This window comes from Pleuronectes platessa, chromosome 1 (genome assembly GCF_947347685.1).
Source record: "Pleuronectes platessa chromosome 1, fPlePla1.1, whole genome shotgun sequence".
Classification (NCBI taxonomy): Eukaryota; Metazoa; Chordata; class Actinopteri; order Pleuronectiformes; family Pleuronectidae; genus Pleuronectes; species Pleuronectes platessa.
In genome coordinates this window covers 19,961,795-19,989,364 of record NC_070626.1, presented here as the reverse complement: position 1 = coordinate 19,989,364, position 27,570 = coordinate 19,961,795, and the positions used below count along the sequence as shown (strand labels likewise).

Genomic DNA, 27,570 nt, shown 5'->3' with positions numbered 1-27,570 from the left:
CCTAAACACAATTATTCCAAGTACTTTGATCGCCACCAGCGAGTTCAGCAAACAAATGAACGAAAACAAGATTCAAGAGTGGGAAGATGAATTGGTTTGTAGAATCCGAACGATAAAGAGGCACAAGACGGGGGAGTCAGATTCAGATCGAGCGAGCTATTTAGCAGAGTCTCTTTATTACATCAAGTGGGATCAGGATTTTTCTGACTGGTAACCTCTGACTCAGGACCCCACAAAATGTTATCTCTTAAAATATATAACAAACCAGTGCCCCATTTGCTTATCCGTCTTTGACTCTTATCCTTTCACTCCATTCTTGTTTGTCTGATAACGCTCCAGCCGCCTCCTTCACAGGCGCTTGAACAGTCTGACGAGAGCGATTTCTGTGTTGATGCGACGCAGGCTGCCGGGCCGTGTGTGTCTGAGGTTTTTCTTATTGTCGCTGTGCTGAAGTCGGTATGTTTTTATTTCGGGCTCGAGCTGAAGTGCCGCGCTGTCGCTTTGCTGACAACATGATCTTGCAAAGTCAGCCACGTGTTTGATTGTGAGCTTTGTAATTCTCATCCCTGCACGCATGCCTGTGCGGTTTTCTTTCAGCGCGTCGATGTTCTGCATTAACCGCAGCACCTTCTGACACAAAAACCCAGTTCTCCCACAGCAACTGCACTGAAAAGGAACTGGCACTGACAGTATCACGTTTTGACTGACTACAGCAAATATGTGAACCACTCTGTGAATCTGAACCATCACAGACGCAAATTGGGCTAATTCCTCCTGATGATGTAACACTGAAATATAAAAATAGAGCAGACTAGATTTGTCTTGCAAAAGAGATCCCAAATCTCATTAGGAATGCTGGTGCTCCTCCAATCCTTTGTTTGATATGCCTGGATGTATTAGAGCTTTATAGAACATAACATATTTATAATTAACAACTTTTCAAGTTATCAAGGTCTCATAAAGGACAGCAGAAGTTGACTAATGAGAAAGTGAGATTCCACAAGATTAACACAAGCGTTGAACTAAAGATTTCCCCCTGAAAGAGTTTTAATTTGCACGGCGACGCAAACGTCAATTAGGTGACTGACCTGCCAATAGCTTCACTTGAGCTGAGAGGGATAATGTGAGATCAAGTCGGACTCTGGGAGACAAGTTTATAACTGTCACAGCAAGGTTGAATAATCTCTGAAAACAATCTGCTCAGACGTAATGGGACGGACGGATCGATAGGAGCTGGAGGAGGCTGGAGACAGTAAATGATCATCAGCAGAGCTTACATTTGAAAACACTTACAACTCCCTGTTGTTTGGGCAGAGATGTTTCCTTCAGAAGAAAACCCCATGTAATTGGAGAAACAGCGGAAATAAACCGGTGTGGGATCAGTTTTTCTGAATCCCTGACATTAAACCGAAGAAAGCTAGAGAGAGAGGAAGAAGTTCTAACCTCTAAAGCAGGATTTCACCTGATGTGTTTTCCATAATGTGGTATTTTATTCTGAGCGTTCAGTATTCAGTTAGGACATGCCAGCCCTAAATGAAGGCGTATGAAAAATGGAGAAGAGTTTAATATGTATTCAAAAATAACAAGGACGGCTTCCGCAAAGGGCAAAAGAGAAAACTCAATCTCGTTTCATAAGGTAAGGCTACTGAGTTTGATTGAATCGAGAAAGCAGCGGGAAGACAAGTCATTTTTTTTCATGAACAGGTTTTATTGAGGAAGAAAAGCCCAAGATGCAAGTAAAATATAGTGGTGATATATTAAAACTGGGAATATGCTGCTCGCTCTGTGAAACTGTGGTGCAGAGAGAGAGAGAGAGAGAGAGAGAGAGAGAGAGAGAGAGAGAAAGAGAGAGAGAGAGAGAGGAGGGGGCTCAGGAGGGCTCTTACCTGAGGCGTCATCCCGTGACAGAGATAAAGGATGGGAACATTGTCGTTGTCAGGTCCCTGGTCCAGACACAGATCATTCTTCAGAGAGTTTTTCAGCTGAAAGAAAGACAGACAGACACACACACACACACACACACACACACACACACACACACACACACACACACACACACACACACACACACACACACGGACACAAACAGACAAAGATATTTAAAGATTCAAAGTCAGTAATCAATTGATTAATGGTGAGATAATCAGCCGATTCATCCATAATGGAAATAGTAATCAACAGCTACAGTGGGATAAAAAACTTTTCAAAGATCTCAAGCAGCTATAACAGTACAATCTTTCTTTTCAGCAGCTACTCTGGCAAGTGGCAGCGCTGTGTAGTCTTTGTATCCACAGATAGATCTCAGAGTCTTTGTAGATTCTTCTCAGATTTTTGTGGGTTCAAGTGGACAGAATTATGTGGTTCATCAGAATTTTATTTATATTTTCTGTTGCAATAAACAATAATACTAATGGGAGCTACGATGCTCTTTGTTCACCACCTCTTTCATAAATAATAAAGATTCAGATTTTCGGTTTTACATTTACTGCTGCTTATTTTGTGACAATTACATAAAAGAGGGTTTTTGTTTTCAGAACATTTAGGACCGTCTTTGAAGTAACTCTGGGGTTACACATGAACTATGAGAGATTTTGAATTGAAAAAGTTCACCTCACTTTGAATAGAAATATTAGAGAGGCTGAAATAATTTGAAACAATGAATGTTCTGACTAATGGACATAATACTTAAAATGGAAAACTATAAATAACCGTAGATACCATTCGGATGAAGGCACGAAGTCGTTAGGTGGTCACAAACCAAAGATGCTGACCAAACAGTGGTAACCAGCATCTTCACTGGGATATGAATATGAAAGGATATTTACAGAACATTGGGATGAAGCTGGACCTTAGCAAACTAGCATGTGAATCATAATCTGAATCCTCTTAAATTCATTATTTCTTTATGAAAATGTAAATCAGATGCATTCCGCCTGATGAACATGACTCAGACTTTGAGGCCCAGAGGGTTACTCATGCGTTTCATGACAAAGGTTTGCCTGATTGCGAGATGCACACTGCACCGCGGGGAGTTCCAGGGCCGGTGGTTTGTGTGTGTGCGTGAGTGGTGGATCAGGTAAAGATGTGAGATCAAAAGAACGGTTTGGGATGATTCATTTCCCCATTGGCTCGGGAAGCGTCTACATCTGACTGATAATCATTAAATCCACAGGCAGCACATGGTCCCGTGCAACAGCTCAGGTCTCGACATTTCTACTGTGTGGGCGAAACAAAATATGCAACACAATGAGAGACACCTGTGGAGGCACGATTAGCCTGAATCAACCCCAGTGAAGCAGCAGTTAGAGCATCTTTGCTTTCTGTAATGTGACACATTTCTGAATAAAACATAAGAGGTGCATGGAGGGGAATTAAAAGAGCTTCAGATTAAATCCAGATTGGAATGCTCTGATGTTGGCCTGGTTTGGTGAATATGGAGCCGCTGCTGCTGGATCACCAGGAAGAGGACGGGTCTTATGCAAGCACATTTTCATATTCTTTTAATACATTTCTCCTACATTTGTTCTTATGGTGAGTATAAACATGCCATGTCAGATTCATCAACTTCCATCTTAAGAAAAATGTGCAAATGACATACATGATTTAGGCCAGCTGTTCTTTCTGTGAAAGACGATGATCACAAATTAGCATAAGAAGAATAAAACTACACAAGGCTACATTTCCTGCCCAATGTCAGAATTGTTCAAACATGAAAATGACATTGAAGAGTAACAAGCAGAGCTTTATGAGTTCAGAGCCTGAAGTCCCTAGTGCAGAGATGCAGTAAGTAAAAGTCTCATCATCACCTCCTCACAGCCTGGCCCCTGACGACTGCAACAGGAGGAGAGCAAGGTAAAGTCTCTGTTCCTGATATGGAGGAGCAAATATCAACCATAACAGGGGATGACACATTTTGAACTTTTTCTGCTGGTGCTGCATCAGCACATCTACGTCCACAGTAATATTATACAATACGCAGCAGGCTGAAATAACGTAGCATGAAGGGCAGCTTGCCACCAGCTGTGTCAAGGCAGATCCACCCAGGAGGTGTAATTTGTATATTCATTTACAAGTGCTATAAACCAATGAAATATACAATCCATGAGTGAAAAACTTGACTAATGACTAATTTAATTGGACTCCTGCAGGTCAGGAGCTCTCATAAATTATGTTTGTACCTAAGTAAAACTTGAAATAAGAAGTTTGAGAACAAGCAGGGTATGTTTGAGTGTGAGTGCAGGGTTTTGAGTGTGACAGGATCTGAACGTGAAATCACCAAGTGCTGCTGTCAAACTGAAAAACCACTCTCTTGAATGAAGATGGTGAGACTGGCTCGAAGCATCTCTCTGCCTGTGTTCCACCTCACGGCCTCTTAATCATCCTCCGAAGATACTGTACACTTCTTCCACAACACCGTTCTGACAGCTAATTAAATTTTACATAGATTAACGAGAGGGATTTCAATATAAGTCCCTGAACACGCTTGTTGTCATATACGAAGCATATCAAGAGGTAACGGAACAATTAGGACCCGGAAAATGTATTTTTCTGTAACATAATTTATTCGTAGGTCCTTTCTGTTTTTACTGCTCTGCTGTTGAACACGGACGCTGATGTGCTCTCCGGCAGTAACTCCTCAAACCACCGGGGACTGGCTTACCCATCGGATGCATGTCACAAATAAAGGATAATGAGGTCAACAGTGTCAGAGACGTGATCGTAATGAGGTCGTTCTGCTTCCCTGGTAATATATCCATCCACCATTTGTCAGTGTGTATAGGGGGGGGGGGGGGGGACATCCCATATAGCAGTGAAATAACACTGCGGTATGTGTGTCACCGTGTATTAGGGCGCGTCACTGTAATGCAAGGTTGGAGGACCGTGGAAATAAAGCTGTTTGAGAACAACCAGGGGGCAGATAGAGACACTGTCAGCGTGCCCTGTTGACAGCTCATCTGGCGTCTCCGAGTAAAACAATTCTGCTGGAAAGACTTCTGCATCTATATTTAAAGTCAGCTTAACGTTCATGTATATTTGTGTCTATATCTGTCTCAAAAATACCAACGTAACAAAGTTAGTGCGATTTTAAGGAAGGAAAGAGTCAAAGTTGCTGCAGCAAACTTAGTCTTTGAACCGTTTGTGTTCCTGACTGCAGCCACCCGGATCCCACCAGGGATTAGAATGATTTACAGACATGGGGATTTTTTTTAAAGCCATTCTTTTTAAGCGTTTGCTGCCACTGAATTGAATTCGGGATGAAGACGGAGGCGGCTTACTGCTCCGTATGCGATGGTGTCGCTGTACATCCTCATCTCGGGGTAGATGTTGACCAGGTACCATCGGAAGGTTTTACACTGCAGCCTCTTCCTCAGGGCCTTCCTCTCAGAGATGTCGCCGATATCAATCCCTGAATCCTGCATTCATCCAACAACAAACACACACACACACACACACACACACACACACACACACACACACACACACACACACACACACACACACACAAATAGTTCCACACAGGGCATAAAAATGGTTTTACCATGTTTGTGAAGGATGAAGCATTTCAGAGCCATTTGCTGTGTTTTTGAATCCTCTATAGGGTTTGGATATTCTTTCCTTTTCAGACTTGGGAACCCTTGACAGTATCATGGCAGCAGCTACTTCCCACAGCCCCACTCAGCCCCACTCTCATGTTAACACTGATGGAAAAGTACATTTCCATCACCAGTAAGTCCTGACTGTAATTGTGGTTTTAAAGCACTTATGTACGTTATTTCCACTTAAAACTGTTTTGGATTTCTACCTGTTTCAGGCACGTTCTGTTTTAATCTTGCGACATTATTCTAATGACTGGTACTGATTGGACTGTGGAGTGCCCTTCAGGGTCTGTTCGGGGACCTGTGTTATTTTCTATCTGTATGTTTCCATGAAGGGTTCTAATTCTCTGTTTTGAATATATCTTTTAATTTATATGCAAATGACACTCAGTTCTACGTGTGAGTGAAATGTGAGGATCTCAGTGATTTAACCAGACTAAATGAATTCATGAAAGCAATGGGAGGTTGGATGTGTCGACACTTTAGAAAACTGGATGAGGATAAAACCGATGTTCTCACTGTTGGCCCTGATGGCAAACCCAGGAATTTTACAGAGAGTAAGGCAAAACTTTAGAATTTTTTTTCCATTGATGTTAAAAAAAAGAATCAGGCATATATAGAGTGCAAACATCTGTGAACAGGTGGATTTAGTGCAGATCAATGATCCAGATAGATCTGACCTGGATACATGTGGTAGACAACTGGTCCTGGTCTCTCTCTCCTCTCTCTCTGAAATCTTAGTTATTAATTCTCTGGCTCTAAATAGGAGAACCCTAAAAATACACTGATGAACCCATATAGAAAACTTGAAATAAAATGGCTTTAATTGGAGAAGTTTAAATTATAGTGGACAAGTTAAAATGAGACTAACTTTTTCGAATAAACTCACATTCGTGTGTTATAAATGTTTTGAAGTTGGTGTAAACCTCCGATATTAAAACATCGGATTTTTAGCACTGACATTCTCCAGACCCATTTATATACACCTCGCTTTTCACATGATTTTTTCACTTTGCACTCATTTTGTTTGATTTGTTTTCATACGAATTTCATATGAGATATAAATAAATCTTAGGTTACTCTTGAGATTAACATCGTACATAGACAAACTTAATAAGGTCATAAAATACACATTGCTAGGAATAAATCAGGGGCTCCAAGCATTGTTATCCACTTATATGGTTTCACTTACTGGCACACAGGAAAGTGTATCTAATAAAATAAACAAAAAACAACACAATAACAACAACTAAAAAAAAGATTATTAAATCTAAACAATTATTATTTTTTGACTTGTTGGAGGGGCTAGACCCTGTATTAAAAAATCTTAACTGCATCTTAGAGGTTAGCATCTCCAACAAATATAGCAATACAATTCTAACAAATAATATTACATGTTATAACTTAATATGAATGCTGGCACTGTGTTGATCTCAGAGGTAAATTTACCCAAACCAAATTTGCTGTATAGTTAAATCCAGGGGCTGAAGCTGGGGCTACATTTTCATGCTTCTTAAGTAGGGACTGTGTTAAATGCCTCATTATTGACTGAGTGAATTGCCTGCAGATGTTCATCTATTCATAACAAGGATTTACATATTCAAACAGATTATGCAGGAGATGTAAAAAAAGCTTCAGTGAATAAACATTTGACTTTGCCTTTGAGCCATCCTACATTTAACATTAGGCAACAGGGTGCCATTATTTATTTTAATTCAGTCAATTCAGATGAAGATCAAATAAAAAGATGTATCCTCTCCCCAGCTGTGAAGAGCAGGAGACTTGTACATTTTGTATCAGATTCATGTTGACACTGCAGATAGCTTTCTTCCAATATGTTCAATAATACAATAAAGGCTAAAATAAAATGATTCAAAAGAATGTATTCTGTAAAATAAAATATAAACTGATTATGCACATTTTCTATTATTTCTGTACATATCATTGTGCTCTTAATGCAAATCTATAATGCAGTGAGTTTCTTCAATTGACCTTTTAAAATGTTATTATACCCATTGAATCCTCTAACTGCTATTGTTTACATTTTATTGAATCATATTAAGTATAGATTTGTTCTGAGGCATGCTTTTATTTCAGACCATGAAATGTTATGATTTCTCATCACTTTGTGAAATGATGAGAAATCATAACATTTGAGCCTCCAGTAGACGTCTGGTACATGCTTCCACCCATCTGTGGTGAGACAGGAGCAGGTGACACTGAGGCCGGCTTCTATTTTTCTCCTTTTCAGAACAAACGATGCATCAATGGTTTGAGCTGACATCTGAAATATGCTGGGCAATATTGCTGTTTCAGCCTCACTGTCTCTAAAGCTTAGAAACTGAAAGAACTTCATAGCAAAGTACAGCTCATGATGGTTTAATGCTATTTTTTACATTTTGAAATTTTAATGGTATTTTTCTCCTCAGTAATTCAACTCTCAGCTTATGGTGCTGCATTTTAAATGGTTATTGGCAAAAGGTAAATGTATTTTTCAAAGGAAAATATTTATTTACTATAATGAACATTTTATTAATCCAGATTTGATCCCAACACAGATATTTTTTAATAAAATTCCCAGAAATATTTCCAGACAATGTGAGGTAAAAACATTTACCATTTAAACTCAGTCCATATGAAAATAGGATATGCAGGGAAACTCTTAACAGGCCATGCGGTAAAACACAAAACACTTCCTTTCTTTTCTGCAGATCTAAATCCCATCAAGTCGAGGTCGAATACCACAGAGATAATCTGAATGGAAAAAAGCAGTGATTCCAAAACAGTTGCTGATTAAAAACCAGGGACCTTCAAAGTGGCCAAACAACTAAGGAGTCATTTCCTGAAACCCGACTTCCACAGTTTTTTGCATTTATCTCTAAAATCGGATTACTACAAGATAATTAAATCAAATTCATCCCCACCTAGGAAGAGGAAACTAACAAATGTAACAGGATAGAAAAACAGAGATGTGATGAACAGGATCGCTCACCTCCACGGGAATATTCCAGGCCATGTACACGTGGCTTTTAAACTCATCCATCCAAACCTCGGCAACTCTGAGAGCGTTTCGCCGCACGTGAGACGTCAGGTCCTCCGTGTAGGGTTTGTGAGCGCGCTCGATGTGGGCGATGCGAGCGCAGGGCAGGACCTCCACGCTGCCGCCACACTGCCACACCTGAGTTTATTAAACATCACAAACACAGAGAAAAGATTTGTCAAGGATCTACAACAGCCGAGCAACGAGTCCGCCCTACTTTTAAGAGTTCGGTTAAAAAACATTCAACTGAGGTCTCGCACATGGTTAAAAGTCACAACACAGACACAAAAGCTTCGAGATGTGAAACCACAGCTGTGACCGAGGCCGCACAGATGTTGTTGTGACATGGTGTGTAAACCTTGCACCTGATGCTCAAACAGCTACAGGATAGTTTTCAGTGAAGAAATGTCTGAAGTTCACTTTATAAAGTAAAAGTTTGAGTTGAACTCAATCCCTCGTGTTGCCGGGAAACACAAGTTGTGAATAACATATTTTTTGTATTTTCTTTTTTGTACTGTTTTTTAAGGGGGTGTTGTGTATTTCTGTTTTGATCTGAGCATCAAAATATAAGCAGAAAATCTCTGTCTGCCTCTTCTCTTAAGAACATCTTCAAACTTTGTGAGCGGGTTTCGGAGGATTCAAGTGAGTTCGGTTTTTTGGAACGTTTTTTGGACGAGCGGCTGTGGAGAAAATCGAAAGTACAAATCCAAAAGAATCAATGCAACCATCCAGCTGACGGAGGCTTCTGAGACGACCCTGGTTGTGTCCTCGGTTGTCTCACAGACATTTAACATCATGGACTTGTGCACTGCGAGATCATAAATTATACAAACAGGAATCAGCTCCTCGGGACCAGTGCTGCACTGATCAGAATTAAAAACCGACCTGGGGCTAGATTGTGTCCAATGTTTATTTAATACAGGAGACATTCACAATCAGCGCATGAATACAACACAACAACAAAAATAAGAGCAACACTACAAGGAAGAATCGTGAAAAACATCAGAAACCAAAGATTTGAAAGCACCAACGTAGGAGATTGCAGCTCACTCCATTTAAAAGATGCAAAATACCTGAACCCAGTTCTGCCAAAATCAAGGGAAGGTGATATGGTGATGCAGTCGCTGGATGGATGCAGTGACCAGTTTTGAACAAGATAAGATAAGATTAAACTTAATTGATCCACACAAGGGGGAATTCAGTTGTTACAGCAGCAGGCACGTCAGAATAGAAAAAGGCAATAGAAATAAAAATTACAATTAAATAAAAGTGCAGTGGCACCCGAAGATTGTACGAGCAAATAACAATCTGTTTTGTACATAAGAATAAACATTTGTACATAAACACAAATGTGCATAAAAACAAAATGAAGAGAGAAGTTTGGGAGATTCATCAGTAGAGCTTCATGAGTGAATAACTTGAGATGACTGTTTCTTCTTGAATGTGAGGACGTCCAGCTAACCAAGTGAAACAGAGGACAGTGGTGAGTGTGAGATTTGTCCTTTTGATAAAAGTAACACCCTGTGATACGCAGGGTTTAACTGTTGAGGTGTTGACGGGGCAGCGTGACAATACACAATATCTCCACATCTCCAGGAAGGACATGACTGTGGACTACACAATCGTTTCACAGTTGACAGAAGACAAACATCCTTCAATTCTGTACAAGAATCAAATTTGTTTTTTAACTATGGAGTCAAATGTTCTGTGTAGCGATGTACATCTTGTAATGCAGTGGCCGATAAGCAGAAGTGATTCATCACCTCTGCAACCTAATGTATTCTCCACTGTGAGAAATGAGTCCCCATGATGGGAAATGTTAATGTCCCACAATCCAGGAGGAGACGTCCGTGTCCTCGATGACTAAAGACCTGTAGCACTCACTCGCCTCATAATGAAGACCCCTGGGAGGGTCAGGACCTCGGGGTGAGAATCTAGACAAAGCCTTTCTAATTGTGATACCGTCATTGAGCAAATGTTAATGATGACAAATCATTTCGCCCTGCGGTTTTGTACCTTCGCCAGCCACAGATTCAGTCTACATGAATTTCTTCCAGACTCACACGAAGAAAGGCAACATGACCTTTGACCACTGAAAACCTAATCGGTTGATCTTTGAGTCCATGGTTATAATTGGAAAAATATCATGTTGAAGAGGCGAGAAACCTGTTTTGTGAGGCCAACATGACATTTGGCCTCATTCACAAATATCTTAGATTTTTGGCCAATGGCCGTAAAAGGGGGTGAGACTGCAGTGCCGTGTGCACACACAGAAAAACAGAAACTGAAAAGAACATTAAAGAAGTCAGGAGTGATCCAACAAAATCTAAAGACGTAGCTGCACCGGAATCAAACCCTAAAAAAGTTGTTATATTGTGTCGGCAGTGGATATGAAATAACACAAAACAACTTGAATACAAATAATAAAACATTGTGTTAACTTAAATTATTATTATACAACTGTAAAATTAAAAGTAAAAACAACTGATTATTTTACAGAAGCATCTCAGTTTCCTTGAAAGCTGAGATGCTCTTCAGTGTGCGTAGATTCTGTTCTTACATAACTAATCACAGAACATTCGCCGAAACCACTGGTGAATGTCAGAACCTTTGTAAAACTGCATTAGTGGGTTTTAGGAGAATCTGTGAGTCAAAGTGATCAGTTGTGTCAAATCTAAAAGGATCCTCTCGAGGCGCTCTTCAGGTTACATGTTCACGAGGCAGAAAAGGATGTGTGAGGTCACAGTGCTTCCAAAATCGATTCAAGTGATCCTCGGGTCCAGGTGAAAGTTTGTGTCTGTTGTAATGGGATTCCCTTTGAGAGTTGCTGATATATCATGTTCACAAAAACATTGGGGCATTGTGACCTTGACCTTTTGACCACCAAAATCTAATCTGCTCTGCTTCGAGTCCAACCGAAAATGGAAAAGAAAACTGAATAGAAATCCCCTCAAGGAAATCTTCAGATACCGAGTTCACAAGAATGGTTCGGATAGACAACCTGGAAATAACATGCCTCCAGCTTAAGGCATCGCCAGCATGTTAAATATATTTTGTGTACAAACAGTTATACTTTCTTTATTTACTTTACAGCATCATGTCTGTGAGTCAACGAAGGACAAACAAACCAATGCAGCTTTATACATTTTTTACATCACTACTTACTGTTCACACATAATGGCATAATTAGCCTAATCCGTGCTTCACTTCATGTATATCTACTCATCATGAAATCAAGATTTAATATAGTTTGTTCTGTGGTTATGGTTATTCATGAGAACCCATGTGAGTGATTTTCTTATATACATTCTCGCCTGCATTTGTTGACAGCCGTAACAAGTAAGTTAATAACGTTTATTTTATTCCTTCTGTTATCATTTTAAATGAAAACATCAAACAGGATATGGATAAAGAAAAGAAAAACTGAATTAAAGCTTGGAGCGGAATGAATCAGGAAATGAATCAGGAAATGAATCAGGCTGCTGATTAGTATCTGAAGAATTTGAATGGTATCTCAAAGCAATTCCAACGCTCTGCAGAGGGAATGAAGATGTACTCCTCTATTTACAGGCTTACATTTTTATGGAGTTATCGAAAGAGACGTCAGGAGCAGCGCCAGCGGAGGAGGCTCAGAAATCACTTATATGTGCTGAGATGACCATTTGTCCGGGACAGTTTCTGAGAGACTGACGCTGCGGCCGGCTCCTCCTCCGTCCGGTTTAATCAACAGCTTACATCCCTTCTGCTGAGAGAAGACTGGACGTACAGCAGCCTTATAGAGCTGTACGCAGGGGTTTAAATGAGGTTTGACATTTTTGGACTTAGTGCTCGCCAGGTTACAGGTGACTATAGTCTGCTCGATTATGGGTAGTGTGGTTTTGGAGTTCTCTATCTTTTGCTAGAGGATAATTGGGAAGATTACGGGTCCGGCATTGAGCAACTGAGCAGGTTATTTGGCCAAATGATCCTGACTTGTGACGGATTCATGGTCTTAAAGTCACAGACTGAATCAGAGTTGTTTTGAGGTGTAAGTATTAAAGATGTTTGATATTTACAAATCGAAAATCTGAGAATTCTGAGATGACCCTGTACACTCTTGTGTAGTATGACAGGAACAATGATTCAGAAAGCTGCAGCAGCCGATAAGAGTGAGCTGAACAGAAGGCGACAGCAACATGTTGCATTCTTGTGTTTCGATCTGAAATACTGCCTACAGCATAAATAAGACTATTTTCCTGTGCCAGTGGTATGAGTGCTCGTTTAATGAGTAAAGCTCATTAAAGCGCATGCAAAATATTGTTTTTTATTCTGATGTCATGTTTGATCACACAAGTTACTGCAAGTATGAAATCGTCACTCAGAAATGCTATGTTTCAATGTCAAGCGTGTGGTCCTGCGTCTCCACTGGATCTTCTACTGTGTGTAAAAATGTATATGTATATGTATACAAATTATACATTTGTCGAAATGACTTTAGTTGTCCATGGTTTTAAAATCTGATTTGAAAATACTCTAGTGTGCAGGAGGCATAGGTTAATATGACCAGCCAGGGAAATCCTCACAGTCCAGACTATCAGAGGGAAAGCTTCCCTGATGTATCACTCACAGCATGTGTGATTCACAGAAATCTGAGTATCATCCCTTTGACTGGTGAGAGCGAAGTCTTCCACAAAAACCTCGAAACTAATGTCCTTATTTTGGTGGGCTGCCACGCTGCAGTGTTGGACCATCTGCTGCCCTGAGACCTCTCTCCCTCTCCTGCCTCAATTCTGTGTGCTTTGGAATCCGGAGCTTCGTCCTCCAGCCTCCTCCTCTTCACCTACTCTCCCTCTGTGTGTTTGTGTTCTGTGCGAGTGTTTGGTTTTGCCTCTTGCATCTGTCCTCTTTCCAGGTCTTAATGCGGGAGAGGAGGTCATTTGGCTCAGGTTTTATCTCTTCCCAGCACCTGGATGATGCACAATGTTCTCACAGATCATATTCTTCACTAATGTGTACAGTCTATAACGGTGTCATCCTGGATGTCCATACTATAAATCTATTTAGTTGCTCTATTCTGTGCACATAACACCTATTGCTTCTTTGTCCGTCCTGGAATGGATCCCTCCTCGGTTGCTTTTCCGTTTTCTCCTCCGATTCGAGGGTCTCGGAACAGAACATGAAGCTGAACAGATGTCAAACTCCCTGATGCAAATTTGTTATTAGTCATATTAGGCTATTTCAATAAAGTTTGAATTGACTCTTGACACCCCTGTGTGCACTGTGTCATTATGTGAAGAACAGAAAGCAAAACCGACATCCTTCTCTTGTTAAAGTAAATGTGAGTTTAATTAACATCTGTCAGAGAACATTATATCAAACGCAGTATCATCTGACGAATAACTAACATGGGATGTGACAGTGAATGTGACTTGGGTGGCTTTCAAGTAAAGGGATCACAAAGGTCAATAGCATTAATCCTTTGGACACTATGTATTTCTGAAATTCATCCAACATTTCAGTCTGGACTATAGTGACTTGGCTTCTGTGTTGGAGGCTTCAACCGAAAATGCTGGCAGTTCCATTTGAGTGGGAACACGTTGTGCATTGCTGAACTGCATTGTGCTGATAGCGGCATGTTAGCTTTAAAGATGGATATGTTGAGTGTCCTAAGCATGAAACTGGGATTGTTGACGTTGATCAAAAACCAACAGATTAATTGATAAGGAAAGTGATCTGTTGCAGTCTTATTCCTTGATCAAACCCAACTAAACACACACAATATTCGTTCAAGCTAAAAAAGCTAAAACATTGGAACATTAGTGGAATCCCTTTCTGGTATCACTGTGTTCAACCTCAGCCAGGAAATAATCCAGTGTCATCTTTCCCCCCGTGACAATGAAACACACGCCTCAGAGTGTTTGCCCGTGTGACATCCCTGTAGTTAACCACTAATTATCTGCTGCCTTCTCCAAATTAATTACAAGAAAGAGGTCATTAGTGTCAAGATAGTGGGAGTCGACCATTCCTATGGAGGGCTCGGATGTTCTTCAAAACACTCTCATATTTTACAGTCATATTTCTGATCAAACGCATCATTGAATTTGCAGTGGGCCTCATTCAATCCGTTTCCCCAGGAAAGCAGGACGCCATGCTCAACAGCACTTCAGCAAACACTCACACTACACTTTACTGCTTTAAGATGGTGCTGGGAAGAGCGACTGCCCTCCTCCACCCAAAGTCCAATAATAATTAGGTCTACCAAACTTCTGACACCTGCTCTGTGTGGTTTAGCGGCTGCTATCACAGTGGATCAGCATTGAGGTACAAACAAATCACCACTCCAGGTTAGAGTCCACATTGGGTTATTAATATGCAGGTCCTCATGGCACAGTAATGGAACAATCTAAGTCAGCACGGCACAACCACGCCTTTTCCTTGTAAACTCGGAACTCATCTCCTCAAGAAATAAACCACAATCCCCCCTCCCGTATCAGGCCACACTCCTCCATACCCTCCCGCAAATATGCCCCTGTCTGAATCCGATCTTCCTTGCTCTTGAGCCACTCTTCCTCTAATTTCTTTTTGTCGAACTTTCCTGGCAGAGGAGCGGTCTCACGTTACAGCAGTGTTTGTTTGGATCTATTATCAGGGCCGATCCCATAAGCTAATTCTACTGCTGCCCTCATGATAATTTGCTTTAGATCAAAGCAAGAGCTAAATAGCTTTAATGTAGATGTAATGTGAGTGGAAGTACTCCATTAATTTATTCTGTCTAGAGTGGTGTCAGTTACAAGATGAGCATCTCGTGAATGTAAGTGGAATTTGATGGGACTACTCACAAGGTTATTTCACAAACTCGGTGCAGATATGAGTCATAATGCTGATGCAGCCTTGTGGTGCAGCAGCAAATCAATTACAGGAAAAATTCAAGCTTGTACTTAATGTTTGTTTTGCCAATCTTCTTAATAATTCCCTGAACTTTCCACAACCTCCGGTTTGTGTGGAGTTCACAGCCTGAAAGTACTCGACCTAAAATCTGTCTTTTGAGTGTCAGCCACTCAGTCTGTGCCGCCTTTGAAAAGCGCCTGTTACGTGATTTTGTTTTTCTTCTTCACTAAGAAAAGCAGCAGCATGAAGCTTTGTCAGTAACGGATTTCAACATTTACAAAAAAAAAGACATCTTTCTGCTGCTCATTCTTATCCTCAGTATTGTTCTGCTGAGACATACACGTCTTTGTTAGTGCCGTTACCCTCCTCTAAGTTCTGCCTTTCAAACAAACTCCAGGAGAATTTTTTTTTAATAGAAAATAAATCTAATTATACCCTAAATCAAATATAATTTAACACATTTTACAACAATATTACCCAGTTAAGACGAGACAAGACAAGACTTTATAATGCAAAAAGGTAATTCTTGAGTCAGAATAATATATAACATCATAATAGTTAAAAAAATATGAGATTAACTAGGTAAGTACATTTCTATCTAAGTCATAATCATTTAGAGAAACTGACAATGACCTCTTTGACCTATACTAATAAATAAAACGCACTTTTCAGTTTGCAGCATCAAGTGCATTGTTAAAGGCAGTAAGCAGGGGCAGAGTTATTGTGATATCGTTAAGTTTGACATGTAGCAACAGTACCTATAGCCTTTATCTCAAGTCAGGGGCTCCATCTTTTGGAGGCTGCACTTGAAGCCCAATAAAATGGCTGCCGTGAAAATGGTGTATTGCCTCACGGCTTCACCACTAGGCTATCCTTCCATTCCTGAGGATCCAATGGGTGGATTTCTCTTGGGCCAACATACCCCAGGATTCACTGCATTCTAATGACAAAGCTAACGAGCTAGCCATGTGGGTAGCTGACCTGCAGCAAAGTAGCTAATGTTGCGGGACAAGCTGGTGACGCAAATACAAAATCCTCCAGACCACCATGATTCCCGTTTGGCCTTTGCAGTCCAAGTGTCTCACTAGGTCCCTGAAATGGGACACCGCTCTATTTTTATATTTATATTACCCCTCATTAGCATATGATTTATATCATACACCATTTACTTGAAATATATTCCCACATAAATGCTTTATTACAAATCTTAGATTATTCCCTTCGTACATTATCTGGTGATGACATGATAATATATTCTTTGCATTCCTCAAAAGTATTTTCACGGTCCCTGTGTACCATGAATTACACATCTAGTCAGAGATAGAGGTCTATGGGACGTGTTATCTCTCGGTAAGGGCCGTGGACACACACGAGACCCTGGAGGATTTAAAAAAGATGATATGGTCTCATTTCAAGCCGCAGTGGTCGGAGATCTGCAGAACGACGAGTTCACGCATCAGTCATGCCGTGAGGTGGTGTATGATGAGGAAGGGTGGATTTTCATTATAAACATCAGACGCCCTGATAAAAGCTGGCAGACGTTTGAACACCTCAAGATCTAAGGATATGATGAGCAGCGCATAAATCTGTGAAAACACTTTTTTTATAGAAGCAAAGGAGAGATTCACAAAAAGCTACAGCGTTTCTAACAGTTTTCTAAGTCACTCAGTTTAGTACTTTAGGTCTTGACATTGTTCGTTAGATTAGATTCAACTTCATTGCCATTGCACAAGTACAAGTTAAACGAAATGCACTTTGACAGAGAACCAGACAGTGCAAATAAAATATAAGTTTGTGTCATGTGTTGCATAAAAACCTTTAAAAACAGATAATACAAGCAGCCAATCCAGTTATTTAAAGATATGGCAGATAGGAGTATAGACATTGCAGTGAGAAGAGTATTGTTTATGAGACCGATTGTTTTGTAAGATGATTGATTCTATTAACGCTCATGAAATCTAATGACAATGCTGCAAACTGGGATTTAAGAAGCCACATGGCCACAGGCTACATTGTTCCTTTAGTATGAAATATGTGTAGCAATGATGTTACAAGCAATGTGATGTGAAAATGTGGTGACACCTTGTCAATGATAAGTGTCAAACCTGAAAAGAAATGCAGTAGCAGAGGAAACATATGATCCTACAGACTCCTGACAAGATAACCACAACTATAGGATTTCTTCTTTGCTCCAGATATTCTTGTGATTTATTATTCCGCTTCAGGAAGTTCCCCCTTCTTTTCCATTTGATACCTTCTCCATCTTCCTATCTGGACTTATCTGCGTTCATCTCCTTGCATCACCTCTTCTGTCCACCCAGAAACCAAAACTTGAAATGCCTGCAATATTTCCCACTGCATTCATTTCACATTTCCTCAGCATGTTGTGATCATGAAACCCTTCACATCAAAGCACAGATTCACTTCTGGGATGAAGCTATCGTTTCCTCCCCTGCTGCCCAGAGCACGGAGCTGGACCGGCGCAGACAATTGGCCTACAGAGTTTCCACTGTATGTGTAGCAGCTTGGTCCATCTGCTGTCTGAAAAGAAGGAGTAAATTCCCCAAACTCTTCACAGCAAACTAAAACATTTAGGGACAATCCGAACTCCACCTGATCTGAGCAATTCCTGATTTCTTGTCTGGCTGGGTGATATTACATAAACAATTATGTTTATATTTGTTTGTTTATAAACAAAATGACAAAAAAAAGATAATGGACAAATTATTACATAACCTGGAGGAGGGATGAGGTATGGGTCAGGGAAGAAGCAGTTAAATGACGGTGTGGATCCAGATCAGGGTGCAGATAGAGATGAGAGATGAGACGAGGCATTTTTTTACCTTTTCACTCTTTTCCCAGCGAATACTCATGGATCTTGATAAAAAAATCCAGCATTTTTAGGGGACTGATCTCTTTGTGTGTGCAATTACCTGTCTCTTGATTGGATCTAAGGGGACCGTTGGGTGAGGGTGTTAGTATGTGTTCAAAACACTTTACAAATCAGAGGAAGAACAATTATGTGTTATACCTCCCTGGGCTGCCTACATAATGTGTAAGTATTATACTGATGTGTATTGAACCTTTGTTATATTTCTATTGATGTACATTTGATTGCAATAAATATTAATATTGTTTAATTTTCATTATTTTTTTCTAAAATATTAAAATGTTGGTCTCAACGGAACTCTGTAAGTGTCTTTAAATGCCAAATTCTTAATCGACACAATATATAAATGCAATTTCAGTTCCCAAGCAACCTGACACAGATCACTTATACGTGACAGACCTTTATCATGTCACCTCACACATATCTGCTTAATGCGAGCAGCCACTGCTGACAGGAGCGTTATCGGAGTTCAAAGCTTTGTATGAAGGAAGAATGAAAATGTTCAAAATGATTTGATTCAAGGTTCAAATCTGACTGTTAAAACTACGTTAAAGCCTGATTGGGTTAAGAAATACATGTTCATTTTACATGTTAAAAGCATTTTAAAGTGTCATATAGCGTCTAAGACAAAATAAAGGAAAAATCCTAAACATCACAAAACTCCACCAGCTGAAGTTGTCTCGTCATTTCAGAGCAGAATTAATGTTTTTTGAACAAATTAAGAAACTTTGAACAACTTATATGACAGAAAACTCACTGAGATGAGTGTCTCCGGCTGGTTATCACGCATTCATACAGAAATGTAATATGTGAACAGGAAGCTGGACTTTTATAACTTCACAAATTTGGTAAATGGACCGTTTTTTAATTCCCTGTCATTATGTTTAACCATCACAAAAAGGAACCCTATTAAGTGATGGCATTGATGAGAAAATTATAAAGGGATCAACTGGCTTGTTTAGACGAGAGAGAGAGAGAACACGGGGGACGTACCTCACACCCACTAAAGCCCATTAATTGAACCAGCAAGATAAAGAGTCATTCAAATGCGAAAAAAATATGTAAAACCCACTCACCCACGTCTTTCATGCCATTATGCTCCAGTATGACCACCTGACTCCTATCATGTTTAAATATATAGAACCATCTTATAACATATCATCACTGGGAAAGATAGGTGATTCCAGCAGTGCGACAGATTATATGTTGGAACTGACAATCAAGTATAACATGAGAAGAAGTATTTATAACAAAATTTACTTCTAACTCATGCTGCTTCTCTTTTATTTCGACAACAAAATAAAAATATTTGTTTTTTCACTGTTGGTTGGACAACACTGTCAAAATCTGAATCAACATCTGGATCAGGAATTTATTTTTTTGACAGTTCATGAGCCAAACAACAAATGAAAAATGGGGATAATGATCTATTTAACGGATAATCTTCAAAAAATACTAGATTCAGCCCTATAATAAACATACTTTCCTAATTGACAGTCCATTATTTTGTAAATATAAGTTTTCCCTATTGGATATGATTCATGCTACAGTGCCATTGCTTCTTCATTATGTGGAATCAGCATGAGGTAGTTATCTAGTGCACTGGTTGTTCGTCATCTCCTGCTTTCTAAGTGCGTCTGCTGAACCCTGGGCCTCGTTTGCCTCCATGTAAAGATCTGCTGAACTCTGTATTTGACCTGGATCTGCTGTCTGCCCCGTTCCACAGAAAGGAGCTCACTTTACAGACATTCCTGCAATATATTGCCTTCACTTGGATTTTTACTCTACCTCATAACTCTACTTTTAGAATCTAGAATATTGATATTGAATTTAAAAACGTGACAGAAAAACACTGCATATATTGATATCGGTTAATAGTTTACATGCTCATCCTACATCCTTTGGATTTCACTGACCCTCACTTGGCTCCGAATGTTGCCGTTGAACATAAATTGCTAATGAAGAATAAATGCATATAAATGTAATTTGTATGAAACCAGGATGCATACAGGCAGCCAAGTGAAGATTCCCAGCCTTGAATTATTAATGGCTCACTTGCCATCACATCCTATCTCACTAAAAACATGGAGTTTTCTAGAAGGGCAGTGCTGTGGATGGCTTTCTTGACTGGCTGTGGTGTCTAATCATCCAGGGGCTGTTTCTGTTGGACTAACACTAACTTTTTCTTTCTCTCTCTACATGTCTTTAGGCCCTCTGGTCTTTACATATGAAGGCACGGGCTACCACTGGTGTGTTCATTTGAGATGGTGTTTGCAGAATATGTATTTGCTCATGTTCATGTCATTCAATGAGTGAACAGGACACAATAATCTTTGACCTTTTACATTATATTCCCTAATCTAAATTGAATCCTTTTTTTTCTCCGCACACGCTGTCACCGCTGTTATGCTGCAGACGGATTCTACCTCCAGGAGCAACACGATGAAGAAATTAACTCAGCAGTAAATGACAAGCATCTTATGGCACATCTGTAATCCCACCAGTTACAGCCACTTGAGAGGTGCTTATTATCAAACAACAACCAGCACAGATCTGCTGCGTGGCTGCGAAATGAAATCCACTGAGAACGAAACGCTTTGTAATGAGGGACATGACTTATTTTTTAGACCGTTTCCTTTTCTCCTCAGAATTGTTATCATCAGCACAAAAGAAAGTGTGAATCCAAGACAAGATCAACATTCGGGCATGAGACATATTTTTTCTCACAACAACACTTTCCGAGGCCAGACTTTCCACACAATAATCAAGAAGGTACTGAACCTACACAGCTATTTTTAATAAGACTTCTTAACCATAAGATGTTTCTCCTAACTAACTAGGTTCATCAAACAATCACTCGTATGGTACTTGATGGTTTTGTTTGAAGAAGAGGAGAGGAGCAACCATCAGCCACCTCCTCTACATGGATGAGCGAGATATCGACTCTGACTGATCCTCATCACTGGGATCTACAGCAATGACATTGGAATACCATTCAGGCTTGATATGTGTGGACAGACGGCATCGAAGAGAGTCAAGTTGAATACCTCAGACAGCAGAGACCCAATGATGATGATGAGGAGGAGGAGGAGGAGGAGGAGGAGGATGAGGAGGAGGAGTAGGAAGAAGAGGGATGCACGGCACGTACCATCGACAGATAGAAAGATTGGCTAGTATCAAGAAATCTTATCAGTGGACTGGAAAAGTTGGTCTGAAAGAAAGAGGCCCTAATCATGGCAGCACAAGAACAGGCACTGAGATCAATGGAGGCCAAGGTCTACCACACCAGACAGGGTCTCAGGTGCAGACTGTGCACAGATGTCTCTAAGACAGTCCAGCTCAGAACAGCAGGGTGTAAGATGCAGGCTGGTACGAGGCAGATGAAATACCATTACCAAGTGGCTGGCATCGTGTACAGGAACATCTGTGGCCTGCATAAGGAGGTTGAGAACCACCGAGCTAAGATCCTGTGGGACTTCCAGATCCAGACGGATGAAATGGTAATGGCTGAGTAGCCAGACATCGTGATGGTCAACAGCAGAAGAAGAGGGGAGTGGTGATAGCAGTAGAGATCCCAAGTGACAACAACACCTGTTTGTTTGTTTTAGTATAAGATGAAGTTAATCAAGGCAAATCCACTTTCATTCCACATACATGACTTTCAGCAGGGTGAAATTAAACCATGAATAATTAGTCATTGGAGGGAGGTGACTCCAGAAAGATTGTCCGCTGATAAATGGCCCCCATGAATTCAGACATAAAGGACGAAAGCTCGGAGTAGACACCTTGAAATATTAAATAGGAGTTCATTTTACCCGAAACCCACAAGCGACACTGTAAAAAGCCTCCACTCTGTGCTCCTGAAACTCTGTCGCCACAACTCATCCACAGGGCTGCAGCTACAGTGTGTTCACCCTCCTACTGTAGATAACTCCACCTCCTGCTCACGGCAGCCCGACCCTAAAGGAAACACACGCCCTCGTCAAATCTTCCTTCCCTCGATGAGACTTGTCATTGCTCCAGTAAGATTTTATTTTCCACCACTGTGAAATGGTTTCTTGATGCCAGGTGAAACAACTGAGCTGCCAACATCCGCTCGATTTTCTGTCTTCTCCATGAAACAACTCGGGATTTGACTAGAGTATAATTGTATGATATGGTTAAAGAAGCCCAAATAAACTTTTCTTCCATAGCCTTATACTGAGAATGACTTGAAATAACCTGTAGTTGATGTATATAACAGAATATCGTTGCTTATACTCAATACATACTGTGACAGTGAAAGTTATTTCTTATTATCCTAATCATTAGGGAGCTGTGATACAGGTGTATTACTGTATTCATATTTCTTTAACACTTTCAGGAAACAGAGGTTGAGGAACAAGTATGAACATTGTTTAAACAAAATTAAAGCCTGTGTGGTGTAAAACAGTTGGTGGAACTTTGTACTATCTATTGTGGAGTCTTTCAGGCAATTACATTTTTTTCTTCTTTTCTAAACGAGTAATTAAAGTGAGTCAGAGTTATGTGAGCGGACTGGGGTTTGTTATCATTCATGGTTTCTGATAGTTGCATACGGTTCTAAATATGAAAATCAAAAATACAATAATTGTTTCTTTTCTAAACATTAATATCGGTAGTAAAGTAGGTAAAAAGTGTCCTTCAGGGTACTGTAATTTAGGATGAATTTAAGTAGGATTTAATAATTGCTAAAGTTAACTACGATAATCACATTATTTTACAAGAGAGCTATATTGTTTTTCACATTACCTCCGACAAAAGACTTTCTAATTGATTGTTCTGTTGGGCTGAGAATTCACAGCGGGGGGTTCGATAGAGTTGCAGCAGCGGCGGGATCATAAATTACAATTATAATCTGAGTGATTACGGTTAAAACATTTAGATATTCCACCTGTGTAATTACACAGAAATCTAAATCTCTTTTACCTTTCAAATGATGGAGAAAGTTAAAAAAACATGGATAATTATGTTATATGTTACATATAAGTTATACACATTCAGATACATATTAATCACAATGTAATATATATTAGAATCATGTTTCACTTTGCTCTTTAAAATCATCATACAAATATTAAAACATTGTGTATATGTAATGTCTATAGAGTCCAACTGCATATTCCAAATACAGGTAAATTCTACTGTGTAAATCATTACCGTGACAGTAATGATGCTTTATTGCAACTTTCATAAATACTGTGCACAGAGCTGAATGATAATTGGTTTCCAACACGTCAATGATCCTCCTTCCCCAACACAACCTTTCTGGAGAGAGCGGTGATGTGTGCTTTGGTCTTTCTAGTGACGCATTGTTGCAGCGTCACTGGCAAATTACCCACAATTCACAGGCGTTTCAGGAAATCATGTGTATTCTAATTCACTTTCAGGATCCTGTCCACTTTTCTTTGTGTTTCCCTGCACACTCTGATTTGAAGAAACCTGAATTCCTTAGGTTTGGCATCCCAGATAATCAAATGACAAAACACATTGTGATTTGAAGCTCAAGCTCATAACTCCTGTTGTGGTCTAACTATGTATTTGAAAGGGGACAAGGACCTTCTCTGGGAACATGGTGCTACAATCCAACAAAAGAAGAAAGAAAAAAATCGGTATATAATTTGATATATGTCATTTCCGACAGGAGACAATGTACCCAGCTAACAAGAGATGAGTGGAACCTCCGAGGCAGATGACTCAGTTTCTCATGATCTTTGACTGGACTCTTGTTGGTGTGTCACTAGAACGCAAATCTGAGGACTCAATGTATTGAAGTGAAATGATTAAATGTAGCAGAGCCTTGTGGTTTTTGTCGGCACAGCATCATTCAGAGTGGACATTGCCGAGGGTTTTTCTTCCAGGTGTGTAGCTGGAAAACTGGATAAAATTCACATTTGACACATTATTACCATAAGTTCAATGGTATTTATTTGTTACTTGATGGTTTGTTTGTTTGCCAACGGGATTACAAAACAACTACTGGATGGATTACCAGGCAACTTGGTAAAAGGATGTGATATGGGTCACAGAGAATTTTTGGTACAGATCCAGGACTTTTCCACTTCCATTAACTTGATTGGACCTTTTTTCCACATATACCCCGTTTTGCCAGGATTCATGGGTCTCGATGAAACAAATCAGGCAATTTTAAGGCCCTGATTTCTATGAGAGCGTGCAATCTGGTGCAGCTTGATTGAATTTAAGGGGACTGCTGGTACTTGGCGGCGGTATGCACTTTACTGAGTGCCATTCTAGCTTGACCCTATTTTCAACATGCCGAGGGTTTTATGAGATCTTAATGTCATAGATTGTGGCAGGAGCAGTAAAAAGTTAATTTTCTCAACTACGTGGTGTGTGGGTCTAACTGCGCCTCTGCAGTAATGGCAGCTGTTTACCTCGGCCCTCTCTCCAGTTTTGTCAATAGGAATGTGAACAGATTCTACATTTGTACATACAGATATCTACTTACATTAACATATATAGATAGAAAATCAGAAAGACCTGGGTCTGCTTAGCATTTTTATGCACATCAAAAGCATGATAAGAAGTTAATTGCTAATTTCTATCATGCAGCACACCAGCATTTGCTATGTTTCTCTACACGCACACACACGCGGACACACACACTGTACAGGGGGATGTTTCACATAATAAAATAAATATTAGTGTCACTGTAACTATTGAAGAAACAAATTCTTCTACACCGTGGTGGAAAAATTCATCTTCCACTTTGTGACCAAATGTGAGCTGAGAGCAGCGGGTCGTTTCACCCTCACACTACCCAGGACAGAACTTTCAAGCCTCAGCCAAAGCCTGAAGCTGTTGGCCTAGTTTGAGTGTCTCTGAGGATCTGTCAGCAGCCAGTCAGCGTGCTGGCAGGTGGTCTAGAGGCATGACCGACGCGCAGACAGACAGACAGGCAGACAGACAGACAGGCAGACAGAGCCTACCCACCAACCAACCCTGATGGGTCTCTCTGGGGCTGCTAATCAAAGGCCAACCCAGGGTTCCAGCATCTCGTCATCCTCAGCTCACTGTTTCACTGTTTCACCCTCTAAACGACTTGAACCTGCAGGCGAGGGGCCACTTCCTCCAGTCCAACACAACCAAGCTAGGAAACAACATGGACAGCAACACCTACTCTGAACTGAGAAACCAAGCAATGACCTAAAACTATTCATCCAACTGTTTGATAAGGGAGCTAGGACCCAGGTCTGCACTCCCATCGATGTGAATGTGAAAGTGGTTTCAGAGCTCACTGTTTGTGATAAAATCATCCGAGTTTCAGACTATAAAGCAGCCAGCGAGGCTATTATCAGGCCCAGGAATTGGAAAAGCATGTAATTTCTGGAGGAAAAATGACTGAGGGGACTAATCTGCTTTTCTTTACTGATGATTGCATCTCTGTCATTAGCGAGGACAGATATTTCCACGTTGGGTATCCTGTGGCAAGCCTGTCTCCATTTCCTCCTCGCGGTGCAAATCGAGTGATGGTGGCGCCGAGGAGGAGTCGTCCCTCACTCCTGCTTCCACTGAACAGGCTGATAGCTTCATTAATGTTCTTTGTACAGTAGATGTGAGCTATCATTAGCGTTCCCCAAGGAGGATTGTTCCTCCCGTGGTCGAGCCTCCTGTGGTACTGCTGGACTGAGTGCACACAAAGCGACTTCCATGGTTTACGAATGAAATACAACGCTGTGAGAACAACACGACTACACACACTGTACGTCTATTTGCTCAGAACAATGCTTTCACACATCACTGCTGACAGCAACAATGACAACAAGTCCGACAACTCTCAGAGGCGCCTCTTCAGAATCACCAGGGGATGAAGGTGATCGTTCAGACTTCAGAATGAATTAGTAGTGACTATTAATGTTAAAACTACACGAGAGAGAGAGAGAGAGAGAGAGAGAGAGAGAGAGAGAGAGAGAGAGAGAGAGAGAGAGCACGTCTCAGTGGGTTTAGGGGACACTTGCTGAGGGATAATTCTTTCCCCTGTTTGTTCCTGTTCCTTTCAGAGGATGTTTGTCCCAGCATTACATTAATAACCCTGTGTTCAAGTGTCTTGTTGGCAATATTCTATAATTTTCTAATGATCTACATGACACCAAAAAGACACAAAAATTGAATTGATCAAACATTTTTTACCTTGGGTGTAAAAGTCTGATAATTCCTGTATGTCCAGAATTATAAATAATACACATAAATGAACAGTTTTTATTAAACTTCACAGTTTCTATTGTCTGATTCACGTCATTATGCAAAAATGATCGAAAACAAATTATTATCATTTCATTGTTGGCGAAGTCTATTTAAAGAAATGACATAAAATATAATTCAACTGTGACCAAAGATAATACAGATATCATTAAATAATCATTTAAAAATGAAAATGAAACCAGGCCACAGGCTCTGTACATTACTGTGCAGATAAACCATCCTTCTGCTACACATACATCATAACTAACAAAATGTGTATTTATCCTTTTACATTCGTTTGAGTTACTTTTGCTATAAATATCACAGCAGCCCACCGTTGAGTGTCATTATCACAGTTAATCTTACACACATTACAGGGATGAACAATGGCCCGTGGCCACAGAAAGACACATTATTACTCACCCGGATGCCAAGCTCCACATTTTCTCCCCCGTACACCTCCATGCCCTCATCCAGCAGACCAATCTCCTCAAAGTACAGCCTATCCACCACGAAGCAGCCAATCAGGGCCGGGCTCCTGGGGGAATTAAGGTGATGTAGATGTCAGGGTATTGGTTTTACCTTCCCCTTTTCCCTCTGTCTTCCTGGTGTTTTTACTGTTTACATTTCTAAATGTTATACTGTAGAGTTAGGGCATGCACTATGAGTATTCTCCCCAAGAGAGAAGTACAAGTTTGTGTGTGTGTGTGTGTGTGTGTGTGTGTGTGTGTGATCCAGGTATTACTTATGTTGTGTTAAATATTGTTACACAGTCACGTTATGGGGGCTTGTCTTCCTAATGGGGACCAAAAGCAAGTCCCGTAACGTTGATCATTAAATTCTTAAGTAAAGACATGCTTTCAGGTTAGGTTAAGGTTAGAGTTAGAGTTAGGGTTAGGATTTAGGTTAATGTTTAGGTGAGGCATGTAGTAACTTTGGTTAAAGCTAGAGTAATT

At 40.3% G+C, this 27,570-nt stretch overlaps 1 protein-coding gene across 1 annotated transcript in view; it reads right to left on the bottom strand.

Annotated features, from left to right (window-relative positions):
* Positions 1–27,570, bottom strand: part of galnt18b (UDP-N-acetyl-alpha-D-galactosamine:polypeptide N-acetylgalactosaminyltransferase 18b) — an 81,005-nt gene that overhangs the window by 5,779 nt on the left and 47,656 nt on the right. Inside the window, 5 exon segments of the mRNA XM_053420800.1 lie at positions 1,887–1,982; positions 5,277–5,414; positions 8,590–8,823; positions 21,679–21,690; positions 27,026–27,152. Coding sequence (XP_053276775.1) covers positions 1,887–1,982; positions 5,277–5,414; positions 8,590–8,823; positions 21,679–21,690; positions 27,026–27,152 — 607 coding nt within the window.